Source organism: Dufourea novaeangliae, unplaced genomic scaffold (genome assembly GCF_001272555.1).
Source record: "Dufourea novaeangliae isolate 0120121106 unplaced genomic scaffold, ASM127255v1 scaffold61, whole genome shotgun sequence".
NCBI classification, from domain to species: Eukaryota; Metazoa; Arthropoda; class Insecta; order Hymenoptera; family Halictidae; genus Dufourea; species Dufourea novaeangliae.
In genome coordinates this window covers 526,744-548,298 of record NW_015373931.1, presented here as the reverse complement: position 1 = coordinate 548,298, position 21,555 = coordinate 526,744, and the positions used below count along the sequence as shown (strand labels likewise).

General features: G+C 36.1%; 1 protein-coding gene across 1 annotated transcript in view; it reads right to left on the bottom strand.

Moving 5' to 3' along the window:
• The window catches only part of LOC107195144 (general transcription factor II-I repeat domain-containing protein 2-like), a 48,502-nt gene extending 30,409 nt beyond the window's left edge, over positions 1-18,093 (bottom strand). Inside the window, exons 1-3 of the mRNA XM_015584929.1 lie at positions 18,060-18,093; positions 17,286-17,969; positions 16,891-17,168 (exon numbers count right to left, since the gene is read on the bottom strand). Coding sequence (XP_015440415.1) covers positions 16,891-17,168; positions 17,286-17,969; positions 18,060-18,093 — 996 coding nt within the window. The remainder of the gene's footprint in view (positions 1-16,890; positions 17,169-17,285; positions 17,970-18,059) is intronic.
• Between the last annotated feature and the right edge of the window lie 3,462 nt (positions 18,094-21,555).

Genomic DNA, 21,555 nt, shown 5'->3' with positions numbered 1-21,555 from the left:
ATGTTTCCGACTCGAGTGTAATGTTTACAATTCCGGGGCGTATGTATTTTATTTCGAGCGCACACCGTGAAATAAGATCAGCCCGCGATCCCAGAACGTTACCGTGAATTTTTTAGCAGAATGCCTTTTGCCGTGCGAGGATCTGTTTGTTCCCGGAATCGGAATATATGTCAGTTTACTTTAGCCGGTGGTAACGTAATCTCTTCATCGCCGCCAACGCGTCCTTTTCATTGGGGCTTAATTAAATGTATGGTCGACGCGTCGGAGGAAACGAGAACAGGAGAGTGCCATCTTTGACCGAGGGGGGACCAATGAAGAGCGTGGTTGAAAGGGTCGAGGTCGTGCTCGTCACGCATGCGTTCCGAACGAAACGTAGATATTTCAGAATTTGTCGATTGAAGGCTCTCAGACGCCACGGTGGGTATTGCAGGATCATTTCACTGTCCTATATATGTACAATTATTATAGCTCCCGCCATTGACACAATTGATCTGAACTTGATCTAATGTTTCAATAGATAATATTAAGTTCGATAGTATCCGGCACTTTTATAAAGCTAATTTCATCCTTTACTAGTTACATTCGACAATTTGCAAATATTTCCAATTTGCAGAGTATGTATTTATATTTGATGATGGTAATGAGTTGTTTAGTAACAGAACAGTATTTCAATCCTTGAAAGGCGGATTTTTTGGCGACCGAATAGGCGGCGGTACCTGAGTCCATATAGACCCCTTCTCATATGCCTTTAGATTTGTTTTGGAACGAATTTCTTCAAAACGTGCTGGTCCTAAATATTATAAAATGCTAATATAAACAACTGTACGCTTTAGTTAGTTGTTGTAGACTGAAATGGTGAATGAAGTTTCCGAAATCCTGGATTAAAATGAATCCAGACACCGCCATTTAAGGGTTAATACGAGAAAAAGTAGTTCCTACACATAAGTATATCTGTATACGTAAATATAACACTAATTTAATTGCTTTTTCTTGTTTTAAATTTTACAATATCTTTTTTAACAAGATATTATTTTTCTACAATATCACAACCCGTAACCACTTCACTTCTCTCCTGTTTTGGCCCGATTAATCATAAATCAGTCTTTGTTAACTTTTTCATAACTTGTACAGTTCAATACTATTTTCATCATCCCGAAAGTTTTATTAACGTCACTCGTTTCGTTATCCTTTCTCTGTATTAGCGAACAGAATGAAAATATGTATGGAATAATTTCAGAAAATTTGCAGGCAGCAAAAGCAAGGATTTGCTCGATCCGAGGGTGGAATGCATAAATAAGCTCGCAGCACTTTATTCGTCTCTCTCTTCCTCTCTGTTCCTCTTTTTCCCTTGAAAAGTAGGCTAAGTAAATAACAGCGTATAAAATTGATGAGCAGTGAACGATTTAACTGCACTCTGCGCGCTAAGAACTTCAAAGCCCTCGCGGTGATTGAGTTTGAAGTAACATAATCCTGTACTTGTAAACAATAAATCCATCTCACTGGTACGTTTACAATCGCGAAACGTTGAAAATATCAAGATGAATTATTGCGTTAATCATTATACCGACGTCTTCCGAGTCTCTGGGAACGTTCTTACCGATTTCGAAGGGTTGAATTATATGGGCATGTCAGAACACGAGAATTATTGTTGTCATTTGTCTCGTTATATTCTATTTCCGGTTTACCGTGTCAAGACCAATTACGTCATGATCGATGATATCGTCTGTATTTCACTCGCAATGCGTGCTACATGTGTGACCCCCAGCTTTGAGAACCGACGAGATTTCAACCACGATGTAGATCGCTGTGTTTACTCTTTTGTATTGCAATCTCTTGGCGCTATATTTACGCAAGAAGATTAATTCAATTCCTAAAAAAATTATTCAATTACTTTGAACGAACTGTTAATTCCGAGAAAACCACAAATTATAAGTGGGGCTCCGAAAATAGAGTGTTGCATTATTTCTACGATTTACTGGGAAAAAGGTTACAATCCTAGATGGAGATCTAGTAAATAGAGTAAATTCGTTTCCATAGTTTTAGCAACATTGAACTCTGTACCAGACACAAACAGAACGAAAATTGAACAGAAATTTATGTTGTTTGTAAAAAACTTTAGTAGTTGTAAATTAATAAAAAACAGTAATGAATTTCAATAAAGAATTTGTTTACAACGTTATTGAGCCAAGCTACCGGTAACAGTGTATACATTTGCACCGTTCGTAGTTGTCACTTTCCTCTGGAACGTATCAATAAAAGTATCGATTCATAAGGGTTGTTGTCCTTCCTGTTACGCAACGCTGTGTTACACGCATTAGAGACTTAAAAATATACGAACATGGACACAGGTAATCCGGTAAAGTAAATTTTCCGTCGCATGTTTCTCTTCCAGCTCGCGATTTCTATGGTTCTTTACGATAAAAAGAAAAAGAATCACGTTCCATGGTTCATGTACATCTGAATATTCGGGTGCGCCCGTTTCCGCCATTATCGATGACCGGTATACCCTATCCCTCTGAACACGTAACACCAGCGTCAGGGCAGAAATGATTTCGCCTCTCGACTGGATCTAGGGTTTCCTCGACGCACCACAAGAGAGACACTTAGAAAGTCGGAAGTGTAATGTATTCCGGCCGGTGTAGCCATCAGACGTCGCGTAGAAATCGGTGTATTGTATGTCGATTCCAGACGGTTGCAACGAGACACTTCCCGGCGCGCGGCGGCGGTGATACCAAACGAAGAGAAAAGGGCGCGGGTGAATAAAAGGCAAGAAAAACGTGGCGAAAGAGGAGGAAAACACGAGAGAACGGGAGAGCAGACCGAGGCCCGTTTTGTATGTACGCGGGCGAGTAAAATAGGCGCGAGTATACATATATGTACCATGGGTATATGTGGGACAAGCAAGATGGAGCCTGGAGGTTTGGGTCGATATGAACGCGGCAGCGCTATTGCAGCAAACCGCCCCCTATTCCTGTCGTTCCGCTTACCTCCTTCTTTGCGTCCTTCCCACTGATCCACGAACTCCCCCCTTCCCATCACCTCGTCCGACTATCGTTCAATCGCTATCCGACATCGTTGCTTAATTAACGTTGCTCGTATCGTGAATCTCGATATATGTATACCATATGTAGGTAAGTACTCTCCACCCCAGAGGAAAGATAGCAGTAGTTAATGGTCGGATCGATACTAAAGTATTCAATGTGAAATATCGAAAGGTATCAAAATTTTAGATACTTGCTATCAGTTTTTCATACCGATACCCCTTAAAGCGATACCAAATCGATACAAGTACATACTGAAACAATACCCGTTTCATACTTCACGAATCTATCGATACCCATTTGATACCTGGCGAAATTGTCGGTACCTATTCGATGCTTTACGAAATTTTCAATACTAATTTGATATTTCACCGAAATATTGATATCTGTCTGATATTAACTACATTTTTTTGCAGGATTGATTGAATACGTTACAATAATGAATGAAGTTCGTGTACATAAAAGGGAAGTTGATAAATGCATACCATTTAAAATTTGTAACGATATACTTCCCAGAGGATACCGAATTATGCGATATTTAATATAGGAAATTACAGCTTGATTGTTTGAGGCACCGACTACTGCATGTTTAACTCTTTACTATCAACGAAGAAATATTTTCTAAGAGTTTTTCTAACATAATGCACAAGGTACGAGTTAAAATCGACTCCGCCACCGGGGTTACGGCTCCAGGACTATGACTTCGGGACTACAGCTCCGGCCCTCTTTCTTCCTCCTCCTGTCTTTTCTCTTCTCTTTCTCCCTTACCTTTGGGACGGGCGTCTCACAAGGGAAGGCACGGAAGTGTCCCCCTCTGATTTCGATGAACCTTCGTATGTCTGTTAAGCAGTCAAAAATAAGGGATATGTATTTTTTTTATCGGCTGAGACGCGCCTTTAAGAGGTGAAAGCACCCCTCGAAGTGTCAACCCGAAAGTACTATCTCGAAAACCAGAGGAGATACATGAAAACTTCTAATGGACGAGGTTTGCGGTTTTTCATGTAGAATAATATGATGCTGACAAATTGTCCAAAATATAATTTGTTTATAACAAAAAAATTTCGGATCGAAACTTCGAGGGGTGGTTTTATCCCTTAAAGACGCGTCACAGCCGATAAAAAAATACGTATCCCTTATTTTTGACTGCTTAACAGACATACGAAATTTCATCAAAATCGGAGAGGGACACTTCCGTGCCTTTCCTTGTCAGTTTTGTGACGGACATCTCAGTTGTGCAACGGACGTCTAAATTTTGCAACTGAACTTCATCTCAGTTTTGCAACGGACGTCTGAGTTTTGCAACGGACGTCTAAGTTTTGCAACGAAACTTCATCAGTCTTGCAACGGACGTCTCAATGTTGCGTCGGACGTCTCAGTTTTGTAACGGAAATTTTTATTCACAGTTTTGCAATAAAATTTCATTTCAGTCTTACAACGGACGTCTCAATGTTGCCACGGACGTCTCAGTTTTGCGACGGACGTCTCAGTTTTGCAACGGACGTCTGAGTTTTGCAACGGACGTCTCAGTTTTACGACGGACGTATTAGTTTTGCGACGGGTGTCTCATTTTGCGGCCGTCGTCCATCTTCCGTCGTCGTCGTCGAACACTCCAGGTTGTTTTGGAAGGTGCACCGACCTGACTGTGTCCTGGCAGGCTGGTAACATCTAGTTGCTGACCCGCCCGACCGCACCACTGTTTACGCCGAAATCCCGTGAACGCGTCTTCACAGAAACCGAATGGGGAATGTACGTTTTACGAGCTGCTAAATTACAGTCGCTTTGCGCCTGGATACTAGACCCTCGTATATCTGTTGCACTCTGCCGGCTGTTGCGGAAAGATCGATCTCCGAGTTCGGAGATTCGGAACGTTTTGTGTAAACTGATTCTCTTGAGTGTTGATTGTACCGAAAGATAATGACCTCGAGTTTTTGAACTATATGTATTCTAATGGATTCACCGTCGCGTTGGTTACCGATGAACGTTCAGGTCATGTCACGTTGGTTATCTGTCAGTTCAAGAGGTATCGGTATCGAAAATTGATACCGAGTGCTTAAAGATATCGATCATTATGCATCGATAGTTTCGTAGAAATATCAAACGGGTATCGATAGTTTCGTAGAAGTATCAAACTGGTATCGATTATGTTTGATACTATTCAATACTGCGTCACAATTTGCGGGCTGGAATCGATATATTTCAGCACCCTTCTTGTCACTAGCGGTATACCGCTTCTGGCCAAAGAAAAACGTATTTGATCGAACTTTACCTGTACATATACGTGGGTGACAGAAAATTATGCACGCGTTGGACGCAAAGAATGTTCACGGTGATCTGTAGACTGCGGATGTTTACGCACATTCATGTATGAATAAATATTTATGTCATTCGGTGAGAGTTGTATGAAGTTAAAAATGAAATAACATTTTTTTATTGAACGTTATTAGAATTCTTGTTCCACCGTGTTTTAAATACATAAAATTCCCAGTCCCTTTACGTGAATTTTAATGAAATATTAATTAAAAGTAAATACTTTTATTTGTTTGCAAATGATAGAGTGAAAGGTGAATCACTCATGGAAAATATCCACAACCATTCATAATGTGATCTCCCCTTTATTATCTCCTATTAACACACTGCTTCGTAAAAAAGACAATGTGTATATGTATATACATTGGAAAAAAAATTATTTTCAAAGTGTAGACACTTAAAACCACAATTCAAATACTTTCGTTGCTCACTACGGATAAAAACAAAAAATCGCTATTTATAATATACAGTGCTAACAAACATCCATTTGAAACGTATCTTAGCAATGTACAGAAATGTTCATAATTACATAGACATATTTTCTATCTCTAACTCTCATACACCCTTCAGATAAAATTCACCTAAAACTAAAATTTTATTTTTAATTATGCTTTACATTACAGAAATGTATGAGTTACTTTAATATCAGTAGTTAGAGTATATAATAATCTGGCAATAAGTGAACACTTTCGTTGAATTCAATTTCAACTTTGGTCCAATTCAATTTTAGGATTAATGAAGTAATAAACTATACGATCAGTACACGCGGGTTAAAATGCGTATGAAACTAATTTCTGTACTGGTTATATATGTATATTGCCGTTGATGTAACAGATAAAACATCGATAAAAAATGTTATCCAACGAAATGATAAGAATTCGTATAAAAATGATAATTACGGTCATTGAATAAATTCTTTTAATTTAGTATTTACGTTTTCCCTCGTAATGCACTTGTGCTAGTATGTGCGGCTTTTCTCCTCGCATACTTGTTGAATAGTTACGTAGACATAAGACTATATTTTTTTACATAATTGCATGCCACGTGATCTTGTTCGTATGCGCGATGTGCTAACGCGTTTTAATAAGATAATGATCATTATGCTTCGCGAGACGCACACGAACGCGAAATGAAAATATTTATATGTGTACCTCCCTTTCAGGATTTGTAATGGAAGTAGCGGAAGGATGCGCGTATTTTTACATACCAGTTAGCCTTGTCAGTTTCAATTTTAATATCTCGTAAATTCTCTGTCCCGCTCTCGCTGAACTTTCGTTTACCGAAAAGGCGCGGCGTTATGAAAACTCGAGGGAATGCTGACGAAATTCACGTTTTATTTTGCCGCAAATACATCGAATGGTTCATAAGTTTTAATAAAAATTCTCTGCTGTCTGTGTCAAACGATACACCGATATTGTTTTTGTGTTCTTTAAATGCTGGTATTGGAGAAATGACGGACAGAGAAATTAGAGATACGTGAAATTCGAGAATCGAATCAATTTGGTCGTCGAATTTCCTACTAGTATAAATAAAAATGCTTTGGGCTTCATCTACATCTACCTATTTGTACATTAATATTATGTATCAGACTGTTTGCATTTTTTTCCATCGTTACAAAGATTTTTTTAACGATATAATTTACATACGAATACTTCCAACGATTATTTTAAAGAACCTAAATAAAATGATTTTACTTAACTCAAGATAGTGTTGAAGAAAGTTCAGAGGATGAGGATATCTTGTCAAAAAGAAAACGCCCTCGGTTAATGGTGCTTAGTAATGATGAATAAAACATTATTTAATACATATTAATATGTAATACTTTTGATGAAAATTGCTTTAATAAAGATATTTCTCTTAATTATAAAAATATAATAGTATGTTTTTTTTGTAATTTTTGGAACCTAACCCCCTTTTTGTACTAGTTCTTTGTTTCGTATAATACGGACTCGCATAAGACGGCATTTTTTAGGAACCTAACAACCGTATTATACAAGGGTTACCTGTATTTGGAATATGTATTTTGGACATCTCTTGACGGTAAAACCAGAATGAACAAGAACTAGGATTATAACACACTTCCGAAAGGGATTTACTCAAAATTTTCACCCTTTAGACGACTAACGTCGGGGCAGTTAATGGTTTCAGTGAAACTAGACAGTCTTTCTCATGTGATATATGACGAAGTCATTATATTATTTCAAAAACAGTTCTTTTATACCTATACAGTGCGTTAGAAAATGATATAGCCACCTACGTTTTCTGGTGTAACTCGAGAAAGAAATCATCGATCCACCTCAAATTTATTGTGTATGTAGTCGAAATACTTGTTGATAATTCCAGAATGATTCATTTACAAAACGTTCGCTCATTAAGGTACAGTAACCTCTTTCATGAATTTACCGGGTTTTCAACCGTTAGAAAATGATATAGCCACCTGAAAGAAACGTGTTCTGGTCTTTGAATATATGTTTATTTACCTCATTAACAGATGTATAATGCAAAATGATGTATGTATAATGGGTACAGAGTGCGTTTCCGCACATTGTGGAATGCAATGCCGAAGAACATACCGGAATACAACGCCAAAGAACACTCCGGAATACAAGACCGAAGAAGGTTCCAGAATATTCGTTGGAACTGTTTCTTTTGTTTTAACAAAGCAACGAGTTGTTAAAACAAAAGATAAAGTACCAACACAGTTTTCGTCTATGAAGTAACGCGAGAACAGTCTTCGAAGAGCGACGAAAGCGAACATTACGTCGATCCCTTTTTCGATAGTCGTAAAAGTCCAAATACAAAAGTATTTTTAAAATAATGGGAAGATATTCGTGGCTCACAGACGACGAGAAGGGTCAAATTCGCGCGTTTCACGTCAGTGATCTCAGCAACCGCGAAATTGGCTGACGTTTGGGGCGTCATTACACCGTAGTCGGTCGCTACCTAGCTGATCCGGCTGCATATGGGCCCCACAAGTCTCCCGGTATTCCACAAGCCCTTACAAGACGCCAAAAACGCGCCATTTGTAAAGCGGCATCCAATTCGACGAAAGGCATTCGCCGCCTTCGAAACGAGTTGGCACCAAAAGACGGTGGGTCGGTTATGATCTGGGCGGCCTTTTCCGCATACGAAAAGTCGTCTATCGCCTTCATTGATACTCGCATTGATTTGCACGGGTACCAACAACTGCTGCAGCAGCAGCTCCTTCCGTATATTAGGCAATTCCCATCGATCAATTTTACATTCATCAATACATCCAACCATGAATGGCTAATGGCGAAAAATGTGCCGACTTTCGCCTGGCCAACGAGGTCCCCGGACCTCAATCCAATAGAGAATTTGTGAACAAGATTAACACCGAGATGTTAATGAATCTAGCAAATTCCATGCCGAAACGTATGAATCTGCTTATCAAAAGTAACGGAAAATCAATTAAATATTGAAAAATTACTATATATTCTTTATTATAACTGTTCAATAAAATAAATTAATTATCCTTTAAATGGCTATATCATTTTCTAACGGTTGAAAACCCGGTAAATTCATGAAAGAGGTTACTGTTCCTCAATGAACAAACGTTTTGTAAATGAATCATTCTAGAATTATCAACAACTATTTAGACTACATACACAACAAATTTGAGATGGATCGGTGATTTCATTCCTCGAGTTACACCAGAAAACGTAGGTGGCTATATCATTTCCTCACGCACTGTATTTTTATCTGGTAATACACTGAATTATGTAGCTCATCCCTATCACGCAAATATCATGAAATTTTACTATCATTATGAATAATGTCGAACTTCCGTACAAAAGAGAAACAACTAATTATATATAAATTAAAACAAACAAAATTACACTATTCTCAATAACGTTCAAATGAAATACTTATTTTGAATACTATTTTTAAAGTTAGTATAAAGGACATAGTATCTTATTTTCATACTATTAAGACAGATTTCTAAACAAAGGTATTTATAATTTCCTGTTTAATGTGTATATTTTACTCAGTCTTGGTGATAGTACACACTACATATACCGAATGTATAATTAAAAGGCTCATAACTACACTGTGGATTTTATGCATTTATAACCTATAGGGCTCTGTGAAATACAATTTCAGAATTTTCTATTTTCCTCTGAATCCAATAAGATACTTAAAAGGGATAATAAGTTTCTACGATTGCTCCTGCCTTTATAAATTACTTTAAAAACTTTGATTTTGCATAAAAATTCGCAGTCTACTCATAACAAAAACGACACTCGTCAATTTTCGTTATTTCCGAGGAGAATAAAAATTACTCTGGCATCTTTAAGAATCTTAAAAATCAATCAATTTTCGTTTCAGAATAAATCAGAAAAATTTTTATAATTAAACAGTTTTTTTTTGATAGCGTAAGTTCCATCATGTTGTAAGTCTCGCTTCTGACTACAAGAATCTGTTATCGCAAAAATCAAAACATTCGATAAGGTTCATTTTTGTTATGAACCTCTCAATTACAAATACTACTTAGAAATATTTGAAAAACCATTAACGTGAAATACAAATATTTACAAAATGAATTAAAATGACTTGTCTACTTTTTCTAACTTCACTGACTATAAAAGTTTTCCATACCTTAGCAATGGGGAATTAACATCATCCCGATAATCTTCGTTGAATAGACCCACAAACGGGGAGGAAAATAACCGATCGAAACTACCACTCAATAATCGATGCAGGTTGTTGTTCCAAGTATAGCCTAACCTGACCTATACCAATCAATGCAGGTTATTGCGCTGATTAAATGAATCGTCGGAAAAAACTCCCTGTTTCATGTCAATAAATATAATTCAATTTTCAGCTGTATTAATATTATGTAACGTGACCGTATTTGAGAAAATAATGGGAACTAACAAAAGATAATGTTGTTTTGACATAAATTAGAAACAATTTAACATCGTGCGCTCTGATACGTTACTGAACGGGGAACTAGAGCATCCATGATGGATTCTATTAAACAATTTTCTCTGTGTTTTCTCCGTTTAATCTTTTGTCCTTGCATCCCCTGCGTTCAACCTCGTAATGTCTGCCGTTGACAAATTGGTGGTACACGTTCAACCGAGATACTGGAAGCAACATTCACCGCGATCGATCTCACAGTTCCGCAAAAATATCTGCTTACGGCATTTCGACGCCATTGAACACGCAAAGGAAAACAAGAATTCTTTACGATAAATTAACGTAGTCGGGTAGATATGCCCTACTTAATTAAATGTCACTAAAATGACAAAATACCACGGGAGATAATGCTTGTACGCGAGACTGTAGTTCTTTTTTAACCGAGTAACGTTTTCATCTTCGGGATCTATTATTTAAAAACATATCTAAATTGAGAAAAGTAGAATGAAGAATTTACAATATATTAATATGAAATGGTATTCTTTTTTTCACATTTCAGTATTGAATTTTCTCTTCATGTCGGGTCTTCTATCTTCTAGAAGTAACCTGAATATTTATTATCATGATAACATTTGTGTGACCTAGAGTCAACTGCGTTTCTTGTATGCATATAATGCAGTATTATCTACATGCAATGCATATTAGATGTACATATGCACAAGTAATTGCCGGTTTTCTGTCAAACATCTGTCGCTCAAACCAGTTCTCCCCATTTTCTATACCGTTTCTGTCATGCTTCTAACAAAAGTTAAGTTCTCGATCGATAAAATATTAGGTGCACCAATAATTAAACCACTGTATTTTGTTGAATTCAGTACGTACAGGGTAGGTCACTTGATATTACCACCTTGATATACGTCAATATTAGTAACCATAGAGAGAAATTAATTAAAGTAAAGTTACATGGTTTCAAGGAGAACATAAGATGGGTCAAACGAAATGTTTCTACGGCTTCGGAGATTTGAGGGTAACCTTTAATTTTCTAAATGGAAACATACATTTTTTATATGGCAGGATTGTAGTACATTTTTGTGAATATAACCACCTCAGGTCTTATGTTCAAGCTCTAGTGGTTAGTTGTAGAAAGAACAAAATTGTTATTGCCATGCTAATATGGGCAATCAGAGGTAACGTTGGTAAGAGAGTGATGGTTTCTCTTTCTCACAATTTTATTCTGATATTTGTTCCAGTTCTTCAACGTTCGCTTGCCATTTTTAAGAAAAGAGAAGAACAAGAACATAGTTTGAATTTACACTATTTTACTAGTGTATTAAAATGCAGTAGTACAATACGTATTAATACACCCAATGAAGTAAAATGATTACTTTTATATACATATACCTAATATGGACATTCTTGTCCACATGTTACCGGACACTTGATTATTTCGAGAAAAATAAAAATCGAAATAGAAATGCAATTATTTAAAACAATTTCATTAATTTATTTTATTTGTAGGTAAGATCGCTATCTTGAAGAACATAACTCAAACATCTTTGATAATTATTTAAAAAATTACAAAATAATAATCACTTACACATTTTTTAACGGTGTTCATAGTCGTATCAATTTAACACAATCGAATAATTCTGGAACCGTTTTCCTAAGACACCAAGAAAACCGCGTAAAAAAAGTAACGAAGAACAGGAGTGATTGTAGACTGATTTGGGTGGAATCAAGGAAGAATTATTTTCAAAAAATTCGCAGTTAAAATGCCACGATTCATTTAGATGAATATCCCTAAATAAACCAGAGACACTAATTAAACAGATATTTAATTAGTAATAGTAATTAGTAATAGACATCCCATAAATACTGCGAGTTTTCATTGATGTTTCTGATTGGAAAAAATTAGAAGTTAGTATTGAAAAGTTGGTAGGAAGATTGCAAAATGTAGAAAATGAGGAAAAATATATACAGGTAAAAGATTATGTAATTGTTTTAACCTTTAGAGGACGGGCAGGTTTTTTCACGACTTTTTATTTTCAAGTTACAACTTTTATATATCTATCATGGTGTTATACTGCGAAAAAAATGCGATCCCTCTGGAGTCTAAAAATAGGCTTCCCGTCCTCTACAGGTTAATTACGTTTTTATACTTCATCTTCAACAAACATCAAAGAAAATTCGCATTACTTATGGAATGATCCCAATACATATTTTCTGAAATGTGCAAAGTTGATAATAACTCGTTTATTTCATAATTTAAGTAACCTTTTAACTCTAATTCTGTGGCATTCCTCGTTTAGTAACATAAATGTCCGATGACTTATGGACGGAAATATAAAATACATTTATCTCGGTCAAAATTCTTTTTACGGCACGTCGATAATATTAGAAGCTCCTTACCGTGTCCAATACTCGGTGCTGGGGTATTCCTCGTCTTTAACGACGAAAATAAATTCCAAGTTCCATAATTACGGGCAAAGCGGTGGAGCAAGGAAGTTTCGAAAATCGCTCGAGAGCGCTCGCTCCTACGAGTGGCTCACTTCTGCCAGCCCTCGAGACTAAATTAAATGACGCTGGGGTGTCATGAACCCTAGTTTTAGCGGCGAGAGGGTTGGAACGAAGGGTGGCGGCAGTGGGGTTACCGGGTCGAACAGACGCGCGAGACAAAAAAAACATACACAGGAAAAAAAGGAGGAAGTATTGAGTGTGCAAGAAAAGGCTGGAACCTTCCCCCTTAACCGACACGACCACTTTTTGATCATGCGTTTAAGGGATGTGTGTACGCAGGACCGTGGTGAGCGGGCCGAAGTGTCACGCTCCATTGGAGACCGCCTCTATTAAGCGGCTACTTCAAGAAGACGCCCGGACGTATCGAGGCCGCCACGATTTAATAATTGAATTAGTCCACGCTCGTGGTAACGTTGATTGTTCGGCAAGATGAATAACTCTAACCACCTACAAAACTTTTAATCGCGAAAATTATTTTATTAGACACTTGTAAATTGGGTCGGTCGTCGCTAGGGTAGCTGATGTTACGTGTCATCCATGGGCGTAGCCGGGTTATCAGTCGGAGAGAGGGGACGATTGTATTTTCCTTTCTTGGGGTTGGGGAAGGGGGGGGGGCAAAATCCTATTTTTTTCTAGAGTAGGGCAAAAGCAACTTTTTTCCGTCCGGGGGAAAGACAAGTGTCCCCTTCCTGACAGTCCTGGCTACGCCTATGGTGGCATCGGTGTACGTTAACCCTTAAGCATGAGCGTAACCAGGTTATCAGTCAGGGGGGCAAAAATATTAACACATCGACTGCGACAGTGAAAAAGGCTGTACGTAGCCAGACACACTGAAAATGTATGCGTTTTGTTAATAGAGGGTATTGGTCGTGTTTCAAATTATACTGCAATATTAAATATTACGCAAAAATTTTGTAACTCTAGGAAGGAAGGGGAGGGGGGGGGAGCAAAACCCAATTTTTTTTCTTGTAGGGTAGGGCAAAAGCTACTTTTTTCTGTCCACCCTGCCCCCCATGGCTACGCCCATGCCCTTAATTTTTGCAAATATAATAAAACGTTTATAAATTACTGATTTATGAACCATACAGCTATAGAAAAAGAAATTTGAAAAGTCCATCTCATTTTTTTGTATTGTTCTATTTAAAAACAGCATTTGTTGCAAAATAGCTACACCATGTAGAACAGATAAGCAAATTTCCAACTAATTGGCGTGAGAATTTCTGAAACAGTTATTATTTCTGTTCAGACATACATCGTGTGACTCTATACTTTTCGTATTTTGTATGCGTCAAGCCAACTGCATGTGGGTAATTTACACAGTTTTGAATCGTCGATTGTAGGCCAATGTCTAGTTTGGTCCTGCTTCTTTTCTTGTGAGAGTCCGTTTCTATACCTTGGTAATATATTAGATATTCGGATTCACCATGCAGTAAATGTTAATGTTTTTACTACATTAAGATATATAGGCATGTTGTCAAGTAACAACACTATGCATTTAAGGGTTAAGAATCACGTGGTCAAATTCCTTCGAAGAGTAATTATATTTCACTACGCCGCGCCGCGGTGAACGAGAAAAAAGAGCTGACGTTTGCTAGTATCAAGCATTTCTGTATTCGTATCGTCTTAATGACTTGATGCGATTAGATTTACACAAATCAAATTTAATCTGTGAATCCCTTTGAAGGTTAGACGTGTACTAATTTAAAATACGTTGGCGACACGATATAGTAAGAGGGTGAAACATGTAAAGTAGAGGAAACATAATTTATTACGCTTTAAATCTTAGGACATAGTTACAGATGTATGTTTAATTACGTAATAAAATCGGTAACATTACATTAAAGTTGTGTCTACGAGTTGTATCATACTTCTGCGCACATGATTATTATATTCAGAGAACACAAACAGATAGCCGAAAGAAAGCAACGGGAATAACACCTATTAATAAAAATCAAATGTCTATTCACAAAATCGAGCTCGTCAAGTATCATGATAAAAAATTGTAATGAATTGGCTGTGTACAAATTTATTACGTATGTTGCTTTATTCTCTCCGTTCTTGCTCCAATTTCATCTTTTTCAACCAATTGCAGCATAAATTGTTTCTAAATGAGTTTCAATCCTTACTAAATTGGTAAAATGCTAGTCGATTGTTGTAAAAATGATAATATCACATTGAAGCTACTAGAACAATACACGTGCTTCTGAAGTTTCATCGAACGAACGTTTTACGCGCAAAAATATAAAAAATTCATAAGTCTTACTCAATTTCATAAGAATAACAGGAGTCTTTTCAAAAACTGCACAATGCGTTCAGATATATAGGTAGGTACTGGATTCGATCATGCTAATAAAGAGGTCTCAACCGAGGCTGAATAATACATCGCGGAAGAATGGAAATATATTTTATTTTTCAATCTGAAACTTATCCATCCACGGACACGCGCGCGCGCGCGCATGGAACACGTTCCGACCAATATAAACGGGAACTTACACGCCCTGCTCAAGCTCCAACGTTATTGCGATAACTCGCCGAGGCGAAAGCATTTATTTTCAGTCCGCCTTCACACCCCACGGAAGGAACCTTTACATGCAGAGACGAGCGGGTACTCGTGTGTGTGCACGCGCTCCTGCGTTTGCGCGTCTCTTTATGCGGTATCGCAACCCAGTTCCATGTGGTTGGGAATCGACAAATAGAAAACGAAAAGCGCGTACGTAGTCCGTGAATCTGATTAGGCATACCTCGCTGGACACACGAACAGCCCCCGACTAATTTAACGAACGCTCGAAACCTATAGCCGCGTGTCCCAATCGGGGTTTAAACGACCGTGCCGGAATCGTTTTCAGTCGGTCTGCCTTTACAAGAGATCTTCGGTAACCCGAAAGTTCCGACTTTTTAAAAGTTTGAACATTTGAAGCGGATCTCGATAAAAGTGTGAGGCAATTTCTTTTTTGCTACTTTTCGGGTCTGCAGAGTGAACACGTCTCTTAAAGATTAAAGTGTACTTTCCTATTTCCCTGTACATTTATCTTGAAGAAAGCCATAGTAGATATATTAAAATTGTGAGGATAAAAGTTTAATGACTTTTTATGCTTTGTACAACTGTGCAATGAAATTATTAAAATTTCTCGTTTAAATAAATAAATAAGCAAATTTTTAACAATTGCATCGCGTAGATCTATAGAGTATAAGATGTCATTAAGTTTTTATACTAAGAATTTTTTTATATCTACATAGTATGTTTCTCCAAAATATATTAGAAAATAGGAAAACACATACACGTATTAACCTTCAACCTCTTTCGCTACGGGGGAGTTGGCTGCCAGTATGCTGCAACTACACTTTGCAGCAAACAGTGTAACATCTGCTTAATTACTGCATGTAATTACTTACATTAATAAAGTTTAAATCAATTCTTACCTAATGCGAAATTTTGACAGGTGACTACGTCACCCTTAGGGTACACAGCGAGCGCTCGACGTTGGGTAACTATAGTCACCCTTAGCAACGAAAGGGTTAACGGTTAATATGTGTTTTCCTATTTTCCTGTATATCTTGAAAATTATAATAGATATAAAAGAATTATTATAATGAAAATGTAATGGATTTTTATGCTGTATGAAATTCTGCAATGAACTTGTTAAGAATTTGTTATTTAAATTAATAAATTAGTAAACAAGACAATTTTAAACAATTTAATTACACAGTTTTATAGAGCACAAAAAGACATTAAATTTTCATTTCAATAATTTGTTTATATATACTATAATTTTTAAGATGTACAGGAGAATAGGAAAACACAGATTACCCTTTAAGACAGGCATGTCAAACTCATATGATATTACGGGCCACATGATCTATTTTGTATTAAGTTGGGGGCCGCATGTTTTCAATGTTCAAAAAATTAATAAAATACGATTTTTAGAATGATTATATTATGTATTATGTATTTATTAGACTCAATGTCAAGCTCAATGTATTGTATATTATACATACATAGTCGTTTTATATTTCATGTCATTTTTTAAACTAAAAAAATATTTTACATTTTATTGTATATTGTATATTATTCTAGTTGTTTTCGCCAAAGTAATAATTTTTGTTTGAAAGCGTTAATATTATCAAATAGCGTTGTAACAACATGATTTTTGCCTTGAAGCTTAAGATTAAGTTGATTAAGATGACTTGTAATATCAACTGAGAAAGCCAGGTCCTTTATCCATTGTCCATCTTTTAATTCAGCACATTCATAATTTTTTGTTTCCAAGAAAATTATGATTTCGTCCAGCAATTTGAAGAATCGTTTTAACACTTTATAACTCGAAAGCCATCGAACTTCCGTATAATATGGTAGATCGGTGTATTCACATTCTATATCTTCCAGAAATGAAGCAAATTGACGATGATTAAGTCCACGTGCTCGAATATAATTTACAATTTTGGTGACTATTTTTAAAACATGTCCGATATTTAAAACTTTGGAGCACAGTACTTGCTGGTGAATAATACAATGAAAATGTTCAAAATTATTATTACCATGCTGTTTGCATGTTTCTTTTAATCTTGCAACAACTCCTTTAGTAATACCGGTCATGGTAGGTGCACCATCAGTTGCAAGACAAACGAACTTTTCCAATGGTAACTTATACTTCTTAAAAACTTCCATAAGTGCATCAAAAATATCAGCTCCAGTGGTTGTATTATGCATAGGAATGATTTCCAAAAGTTCTTCACTTATTTTTAAATTAACATCGCATCCGCGAATAAAAACGGCCAGCTGAGCGATATTTCGAATATCTGTACTTTCATCAATTGCAATAGAGTAGGCTTGAAATGTTGATATTGTTGAATTATGCTGATTTCTCAATTTCTCGGCTATTTCATCAATTCTGCTAGCTACAGTATTTCGACTTAAACTTACACTTTTAAATTTCTTTATTTGTGCTGGACATAATACTTCCGCCGCTTTAATTAAGCATTCACTAATAAATTCCCCTTCAGTAAATGGTTTCGATCTGCTTGCGATTAAATGTGATAATATATAACTAACTTTTACAGCAGCTGTATTGTCTTCAACACATTTAGTGAATACACTTTGTTGTTTTTGAAGAATTGATTTTAATTCCGACAATTTGTCATCAGGAAGTTTTGCAACGTATTGGTCATAGTTTGTTTTATGATTTGTGTCATAGTGCCTTTTAAGATTATATTCCTTAGCAACTGAAATAGAGTTTTTACATATCAGGCATAATATTTTATTCTTGTTTTGGACAGAAAAATTTTGCAGTTCCCATTTTTCTTGAAAATTACGATGTTCCTCTTCAATTGATCTTTTCTTACTCATTGTTGTTGAAGTTTGATTATATTTTTATTAAATAACTTTTTAGTTTAATATGAATAAAAACCAAAATCCACTTTAGAGTTCAAAATATCATTCGCAAACGATTGAGCAAACACTGCACTTTGTGACGACTTGGACAAACATGTGTCGTGTGTCGCATTAGATCGCTCCGCGTTCTATCATGTTTCTGATCGTCTTGTGTTTTTATCTCCGTTCGGTTTCGACCGCCGCTTTTCATTTGACGCCTCGCGCCAGCGTCAACCAAAAAGTTCAAACTTTCCAACTTCAAGCGTCAAAGCTTGATATTTAAAAATATTTCAAAAGTCTCGGCGGGCCGCAACCTATGTATTGGCGGGCCGCGTGTTTGACATGCCTGCTTTAAGAGGTACTTCCACCCTGAAAAACCAAAAAGTAGCGAAAAAGCAAAATATCTGGTACTTCAATCGAGGTTCCCTACAAACCTGCAAATTTTAAGGGAAATCCGACTTTTCGGGATTACCGAAGTTCCGTTATTAGCAAAGAACTTCGTACATACATTTGCATACTTCACGGGGCGTATCTCCTCCGCATCGCAGTCCGACTTCCTGCCGCTACGGGAATCGTGTTTTACTGAACAGGTTAATTATCTCGCCACGATACGGAGCAGAAAATAGATTTGTGATGAAAACACGTTCGAAAATAAAATACAAGCAACGGTGTCGGTATTGGACATGTGTGTCAAGATTAAGGTGGAGACACGTAGAGAACATTACGTACATTATGCGACACGCATACGCCGCTTTCATGCATCGGAATCGGAATACGACGATCGCCGTGCGTCATTAATACGCGATGCAAACCAATGATTACGCATGCGGGGAATTGATATTAATGACTACCGTGTTTCTTTGTTGCGGGGTACACGAGATATCCGCTAAAATGAGGAATCTGAACCTAGATAAAACAATGTTTAGATCCATTTTAATGTGGCTAAAAAATTCCTATAGGTACATACACACGTTCGGTATTTAACAACGTTGAAACTTGTCTTATCAATAAATCTGCCTCTAAAGTGAAAAAGAATTAGTCAAAGGTATCGCCTAAATGATAAAAAATTCTTGTAGATTCGAGTAGATCTATAGAGATGTAGTAAGAAGACGAAAAAAATAAATAAAGTTTATAGAACGATGGACAACTTTTCCGGTTAGATACACGATATAGGTATGCGTATTGTACGAGTTACGGTTTCTAGAGTTTCCATAGTTTCAGGACAACGACCCTCGTCTATTAACACTAATTCAGCACGATTCCAACAATATCTTTTGTAGATATAAAGCCTCGCGTCGTTAGACACGAATTAGTAAAAAATTGTCCATTTCATTACTATTTCCGTTTTCAGCTTGGATTCACTTTTGCAATGCCTCAATTTTCTACAGTCTAGTAGTTTTTGACATAAATAAATTGCTATTTTGAGTGTGTAGACAGTAGAAGTTCATAAAGCTTTAAGTTTGCAGTACATAGCTCGTTTTACAATTATTTAGTATTTCCTTATGTTAAATCATTTGCTTCATCTTCCTTCGTATTCATTGTTACTTTTTTGGAAAATTATATACTGAAATGAGAAGGTTTAATCCATTTATCTACATAGGGGAAAGGTGTCTAAAACGATCCCCCGGGGTAAAATGATTCCTGGCTGATCTGTGGATATTAGTGGTGCTATATCGTAATGTCGTTCTACAATAGTTCTCTGCGCACGTCACTAGTCGTTGCTCGAAGTGCCATGTGAATATCAGTGCTCTGTGCGTTGTTCACAAGAAAAATTTAAAAAACTACACAATACATTCAATGTTGTGTAACTTTTGTCATAAATGGTTTAATGTGACAGCTGCTTCTTGCGCGGATTTAACCACAATTCAATAATAAGTTAATTAATGTTTCGTTACCGCATGTAATAAGTTGATGTTATACGCAACCACTGAATGTGAGTTGGGTGTTTGGGGTCATATGATCCCTCTCTAGTAGAATAAAATGAATCATTTTACCCATATGCTATATTATTGTTTTTTGTTTTAGTTACAACAATGCCCTGTGAGTATGAAAGAAATCCAACGCGTCAAAGCTGTTTTTATTTAAATAAAATGTAATAATAAATGAAATGCTTTTTAATGTTCGTCGTATTTACTATCAGTAGGTATAAAATGACATACATTACAAAATGATCCTTAAGTATACCTTCAAAGAAATGCGAATAAAAAATATAATTGATCACGTAGCTAAATTTTATTTAAGCCAATGATAAGATAGATAGACTAACTAACAAAAACTACTTTACTTTTATTTAAATAATGAGCATTTGTATTTTTTATATAAATTACGCCTTAAAGGGATCGTTTTAGACACCTTTCCTCTACATTTCATTTTTATTATTCCTTAAAAGAAACACCTGTGAGTACTATGCATGTATATGTTCTTCTTTTTGGGTCATTATTAACGTCAATCTAGAATATTTATATCTCCAGATGATCTTTACACTTCTTGTTTAGCTGTTTATATTACATACACTCCTTCACTTGTTAATGAATGCCCAATTGTATAAAAGAGAAAAAACCTCATTACATGTATATGAAAAAGATTAAAACCTTCTATGAGACATATACTTTCTGAGTATGCATACAAAACCATTATTATTAGACATTGTAATAAACTTTTTACTTTTGTATATAATTGTTACTACATGATGGTACTCTATAATTTATATAATTTTGCAAGGGGAATAGCTATAAAGGACAAAAATTCTATAACAATAAGAAAACATCAAATGCTTTTGTGGTTAATGTAGCATTATAATGAATAAAATGCTCGCACTGTAAACCCTGCTCTTTTCTGAATGTTCACACTAATCATACGACATATTTCCTAATCAGTTTTAAGAACCGGATGAGAGGTAGTGTAAAAAAACGCACGTACTCCCAACAAGTGTGGGCTTATGTTGCATAGCAACGTATTGTAAGCAATCAGATGTACATAACTCTGACTCGTCACTCGTCCTTTACGCTTCTGGTTTCATTAATTTACGCATTAAGAGACAATACTTGTATGAGGTCATTCATGACAATCTTTACCATTCGTGCCCTCGTTTTTGGCTCAAGTAAATTTTAGTAAAGGAAAATGTGTATACCAATTGTAAATCATAAATCACCTATAAACAAATTATTTATATAGATAGTAGAACACCTGGTCTGTATGAAGAAAATGTGATATTTCATAAAAATTGTATATTTTGAGTCATTACTAGCCCACTTTTCAGAGCTTCCATTTTGTTCGCGTGAACAACAAACTCTCAAACACCAAGTATTGTTTTAACAAAACTGTTAAATAATACTTCATTGAATCAGTTGACCTTTTTACTGTATAAAATTGAAATTACATAATGAAGACAATGAAATCTTATAGATTTTATGTATTTCCAATATACAAAGGGAAAGA